Below are 6628 nucleotides of genomic sequence, written 5' to 3'. Positions count from 1 at the left end.
ACATAGCTCAAAAAGTTTTCAGGAAAAATGAGAGATAGAATGACGAACAAGAGATTCAGATTCTGGGGGTGATCTGGATCTCTTGCCGCCTGGATCCAGGACCCTTTGAAAGAATTCTTTACTATTTGGAGACGGAAGCTCTAAAGGCAAAATGGTCCCTAATAAAAAAAAAAAAAGATGTCCGGGAGTTGTTGTTGTTGTTCCTCCGGGACTTGTTTAGCATGTTTTTCCTTGAACCTCTGAAAGGTCACAAATTGTGCTACAAACTGCACAACAAACCCAAGCTCCTTCATTCAAAGTGATAAATCTCAGTTTGCTTCACGGTTGGAATGAAAGCATTATGCACGCTATCAAGGAAGACTGATGTTGTTTATGTTGTGTGTATCAGCAGCATCACGTCATGAGCATGTAGTATTTTCTCATAAGACAAACGGACACAAGCTGAACTGAAACAACAGATTAAAATGAAACCGATGAGATTTTTTAAAGTAAAATCAACTCAAACTTCACAAGTCTTGTTTTTTCAGAGAAAACCTCTCATGAGAGGTTTCCATGGCAACTGCAAGTAGTACAACATTGACCCTGAAGGGTTTGCTGGCAATGAAAAGTTTTTTTTGTCTTTCAAACTTAGCCTGATCTCAAAATGCTACTTTATTTTCTGATAAAATGACTCAAAGTTATTACATTTCACAATCCACCTCTTTCAACACAGTCATAAAAAACAAGACTTTTAGTTTTTGCTCTTTCACAAAAGACACACATATTCACAAACTTAAACACACTGTGGAAAACCAGGTGAAAAGTTGAATGATGCTTCAGAAGGAAACCTTGAAACTAAAGCTCGTGAATCATCAGGGTTACTTTCAAACATCGAGTCTCCTATGCGTTGCATAAATGCCTGAAGTTAAGAAGTGCAATAGAAAACTGAAGCGTTTTGCTTTGTGCATTCATTTAACCCAAGGATCCATTTAATTGGGACAAATATTGAACTTGCATAAGCTTTTAATCACATTGCTTTTAAAATGTTTTTCCAGAAATATGTAAAAACTTTAGACTTCCTGTTTTTACTTCTCCTTTCATTATCCTTTGTTTATGCTAAAAAAAAACAAACCAGGACAAGCCAGAAGGTGAAAGTTCAAGAATGTGGGAGTCTTTTTAACTTTTCATGACGATATCTTGAAAACATTTTCATTGCTTCTCCTTCAGAGAGGCTGGAGTGGAAATTTCCACCTTGTTACTGGCCGCCTACAAGTGAGTCAAGGCTGATTACCTTGACAACATCAGCGATGCAGTCAAGGAGGACCTCTGCTGTTCGTTACACACGACTGCAACCAGAGCCTTCTGCTCAGTGAAGCAGCCAAACTCATCTTTAAACTGAGAGTTTTCATCTGTATTGAATAAATGTGTGTTAATACCATAATATCTGTTTCTATGAACACACTCTTGCCTCTATAAATAAATGACTAACCAGTAGACAGAGAGCTGATGTCTGTCATGACATCTGTCTTTATATGAATAAAAGATGTTCCTTCCCCCCCCCCTTCAGGTTAATTAGTAATTACATTTCACAAAATCAAAATCACGCTACAGCTATCTATAAAAAACATTCTAGACGTCTTCAATAGAATATTTACTGATAAATATTCTCATTTCCAATTTATTTCAGAAATCAGACTCAGAAAGACTTTTATTGCCATTGTCTTTGAATAATTCACAGACTAGGACCTTGTTTTGGTGAGAAGGTGCTGAATAATAAAAATAATAATAATAATAATTTAAAAAAAACCCACTGAATAATAATATAAAATTAGAAATACAGCTATTTTACAGCTATTTTACAAATAAGGTAAGGCATGCAGAGGAATGAAATGAACATATATACAAACATATATACAAACCCTTTTTGTTAAAAATATATAATAAAAATAAAGTTAAAAGTAATTTTGTATGACATGGAGACATTTAAACTAAAAAACAGTAAGAAAGCAGGCTTCATGCTGAGGACAGCTGTGGAACTGCACAAGCTACAGAAAATTTAAAGAAATTGTATTAAAAAGTTTAAAGAAAGAAAAAAAATAAACCCATACAAGTTACAAAATATATACTGTACTTATATGGTTATGTTGGGATGAATATGCATGTGTAAGTGTCCATATGTATGCTGTGTATGAGTATCAAAGAATGCAAATGGTGTTGGTTTATGTTTATGTGCTGTATATATGTGTGTACAGATACATAAGTGTGTAAAAAATGTATATAGATGTATATGTATATACATTTTCTCTGTTTGTTTGTTAGAGCTGACATATACCTGAAAGAAACTGGCATAAATTAAATTGCAACTTGCAATCCAGCTGAGGGAGAAAAAAAAAACATTCACCGTAATGCATAATGCTTATGTAACAGAGCTGTGTAGAGGAAAACTACACACTGACAGGAAGAAGTATTTCAACATAAAAGAGGAAGTGAAAAACAGAAAAAGAACAACTCTGTCCCAGCCTTGGCCTCTGCTGGGTTTACTGACCTGCCTCTTAGCTGCAAACGTTGAGCCAGGCTGTAGAATTTAATCTGGTTTACACAGACTGGTAAAAAGCCCTAAAATGCAGCCTGGATTCGGCTAAACTGGGGCCCATTACTGGTTGTAAATAAAGATACTGTAGTCAAGCCCTGAGGGAACGTGTAATGATGTAGTAGAGAGTTGGTGGCTGGGAAGCGGCTGTACCTTTGGCTTGTCATCATGAGAGATTCACACAACACAGTCAGGAAACAGGCATTATGTTCAGCAGCTCCGCAGTTAACCCAGCACAGAACCTGCCATCCTGATCACTTTCTCTAGTTTCTGGTTTTTTATAGTTGCAGCTCTAACAAATAGCTGCAAAGCAGACTTCATCTTCCAGACCTTTAGAAAGTAAAAAACATTTTGGTGCAAACATTTAAGGTTCTCAGCTTCCTCAGTAAGCAGCGTTGTTGATGACGGCTTTAGTGTTGTATTTAGTTTAGTTTGGTCTCCAGCTGAACTTCCTTTTAGTCCTCCACCTCTTTTCCCAAGATGTAAACAGTGCTTTGTTTACTCCTGTTCCTCCCAATATCCACAATCATCTTTTATTTTGTGTGTGGTCAAAGTGAACTGATTGGCTGAGCAGTTCCCTGCATTGGAGGGATGTTGTGTTGCCTTTATGACACGTTTGTCACAGGGTGGATGCTGAGGTGTGGACCCAAATGCAGAGCAGAGAAGTAGAGAAGCAGAATCTAGAGTATTTATTGCGAACAGCAACTCAAGACAAAAACTGAGTTGTATAAATACACAGAACAGAACAAGACACAGGTGAAACAAATGAACTGAATGAACCCAGGTGAACTACTGAACACAGACAAAGGCAAAACAGGAACAACCTACAAAATAAAACAGGAAACCAGGAACAAAGGACACAGGAAAACATATCGTCATGACAACGTTCTTAATTCAGAATGCACGTATTTATGAATAATGCCAAGAAAAATGCACAGTGGATGTCACGATCTAATCTTGAGCATTAAGCAGAGAAACAGATCACTTTTCTTTTTTTTAAGTCATTTGAATATTTCATTTTTTATGTATCATTTTAAACCTACATGTGTTTAGTTTGCAGCTATGAGCTGTAGATCACACTGTTTTAGATTAGGAACAAAGAAAACAAACTAAAGTATTTATTGTGACATACTACTATACTCATTATCTACTAGATCTAATACTTCCTACTGTTCAAATACATGCGTTTTATTTTAACCAGTCACTGGAAATTCTCCCTACAGGAGTGAGTGTGAGTGGTTGTTTGTGTTTTTGTGTTGACCCTGAGATGACCCTGGTGACCTATCCAGGTCCAGGGTGTCCTGTCCGGGATGTATGTGCCTCTCACCCGACGGAAGCTGGGATAAGCTCCCTTACCTTCCCTACAACCCTGAACTGGAATAAGCCATATGGAGAATGAATAAATGAGTGATACCCTCAACCATAAAATGTAGGCTTAACCAGAAAGGACCATTGGAGGCAGGTTTAAGCAGACGGTTGGGGTAGTTTATGACTAACGCAACATTTGCAACAAGTTTCTTTGTGCATATTTGCATGTATGTATAGACAAATAAAATTTATCAAATAAAATAAAATAATCGGAAATATTTAAAAAAAATGTACCATTATGAATCAAAGATATGAGTTACATTATGTTGATATAAAATAATAATACACTATATACAGATAAATAGCATAAATAGTACATAACATTTTTAAACACCAGATGCATGATCTTAAAAAATCCATTTTACTTAAACAAACATGTACAGTCAGTGACGTTTTTAAATCTAATTTTACTTTTTACTTATAAATTTTGTTAATTCGGTCTATTTTGCCAAAATATGTGCATAAAATGATTATGTTATACTCTCATAAAACATCTGTTCTAAAATAATACCTAAAACATTTCCTTTTCCTTTTTTTTTTTTTTTTTTTATCACCAAAGCAAAGTTTGTAATTAAGACGTATGGTTCATATAATATATTTATTTATCCATGAGTACCAGTGTAATTCATGAACAACTAATGTCAAATGAAGTGAATATTTTTTTCAAATAATTTGCCCATCACAGGCATGAAAACCTCTTTGATAGGTGTCCACTGTAGGGGACATTACATGTTCAAAGGGATGAACATAAACTACATTTATTATGTCTGACATGTTTGTATTACACAACTTTATTGAGTATATTTTGCTATAAAACAGCAAAATATGAAGAATCTCTACAGCACGCGTCATGATGTCCTAAATGACGTAACTGAGAAGTGTTTTACCCCTGGTTGGCCAGCAGATGACCTTCTTTCAGCTGTGAGCTATAACAGTGTTGTTCCTTGTTTACTCATTCAAACAAACGCTGCAGTGTTTTAAAAAGCTTAAAAGTGAAATTTTTGCAGGATTTCAACCCTGGAAACATTTTATAGGGGATTTAAAAAAAAAAAAAAAAAACCACAAGAAAACCTCAAATTCAAGCTTTCTGCTGACCTGCTTCCTTTAGGTGCCTGGTGATCAATAACATCCAGTGAATAATTATGCTCATCTATAATCACTAAATCTGATCTTTAATTTTTAGCTGTTTTTTTTTTTGTTATTACCAGAAATTATTGCTTATACAATAAACTTTCTTTGACTCAGAAACCCCCAAACAAACGTTTATAAAGAGTTAATTTTACTGGATTTTATGACTGACAATGACCTCACCCTTCACCTGACCCTGGATGTGTAATAAATGCAAAATGGCTGAATATTTTGTCCTTTGAGGCTGAGTTCATAAGGCACATTTTTTCCATTAAAAAATAATAAAATCAGCACATTTTCAGGCTTTTGTTTGAGTCTGTAAATGTTTCCTGAACCACCGAAGAGAATAAATGGAGCTCCCTCCGTTCATCAACAAGTCATAAATAATTCAATCACGCCTGTCAGCCAGAGTCTCTTTGCTTCTTTCGTACCCTCCCACTTGAACCGGAACCTCTTCTCTGGATTCTCAGCCCTCCCCGTCGGTCCGTGGCGCAGACATCCATCCTCTGGTCCACACGCACTGCGCGCACGCCGCGCCGCGCCGCGCCGCTCTCTCCTCCGCGCGCAGGATGCTTGCAGCTTTACGACGCCCAGGATGTCGGCCCGTTATCTAGCCTTTATCTACTGGAAGTGACACATCCTCTCCGCGGATAGGATCTCCGGGCGCTGCTATGGATGCTCCCGGTGCGCTCTGGTGATCCATGTTGGCCGGCTTGGTGCGGTCGGTTCAGCGCATTAAAGGATAATTTACACACACACACACACACACACACACACACACACACACACACACACACACACACACACTCTCCCTACCGGACTACAGGGTTCTTAAAAAAGGGGGGCCACGATGGGGAACATGACCTCTTGCTGCGTGTCTGGCAGCCCCAAGCTCAGCAGAAATACCCACTCGAGGCTGGAGTCGTACCACCAGGATTCGGATCTGAGCAGGGAGGAGACTCGATGCCATCTGCAGCACATCAGTGAGAGGGACAACATCGATGGTAAATGCATCACTCTCACAGCTGTCATCTGGCAAAGTTGCAAACCAATGCTTCCACTGCTTTGTGGGATGAAGGCTTTGTTTAAAAAAAATTGAGTGAATTAAGAATGAACCAAACACAAAAATCTCCAACTGACTGTCAGTACATGTGTAGTTGTCGTTGATTGTCTCATGATCATAGCAAATAAGCACAAAGCACACTGTAAGCATATTATGGTCTGTCAGTACAAGTTAAGCTACTCTAAAGGCAAAGATAGACTCATTACAACCTTCAAAATGAATCCTCAGAGAACCACTTTGACCTCTCTTGTGATCTGAATGAAACCTGCACATTTTTGGAAGCGTGGCCAGAAGACCTCTCTGTTCCTGCTCCTTGTCTCTGAGTGTGGTGTAAAAAGGCAGAGATGTATGAGTGCAGCAGGACACACGGACAGACATGTAAGCACGTTCTGTCTCATGTGGAGAGACATGAAGCTGCACACAACATCCTGTTCACGAGGACAGTCTCCTTTGTGTTGCTCTTTGTTTTCAGCCTGTGCATGAAAGAAGCTGGAACTGTG

The 6628-nt window shown here is 38.0% G+C and overlaps 1 protein-coding gene across 1 annotated transcript in view; it reads left to right on the top strand.

The window, feature by feature from the left end:
• Positions 1-5744: 5744 nt before the first annotated feature.
• Positions 5745-6628, top strand: part of LOC306758134 (cyclin-Y-like) — a gene marked incomplete at its 3' end in the record, with an annotated part of 28892 nt that continues 28008 nt past the window's right edge. Inside the window, 1 exon segment of the mRNA XM_079243348.1 lies at positions 5745-6069. Within this exon segment, the coding sequence (XP_079099474.1) occupies positions 5916-6069 (154 nt within the window). The 5' untranslated portion in view covers positions 5745-5915.

This window comes from Telmatherina bonti (assembly GCF_933228915.1).
Source record: "Telmatherina bonti genome assembly, chromosome: 7".
NCBI classification, from domain to species: domain Eukaryota; kingdom Metazoa; phylum Chordata; class Actinopteri; order Atheriniformes; family Telmatherinidae; genus Telmatherina; species Telmatherina bonti.
Note: the sequence above shows the minus strand (reverse complement) of the source record. Positions and strands in the feature narration are given on the sequence as shown.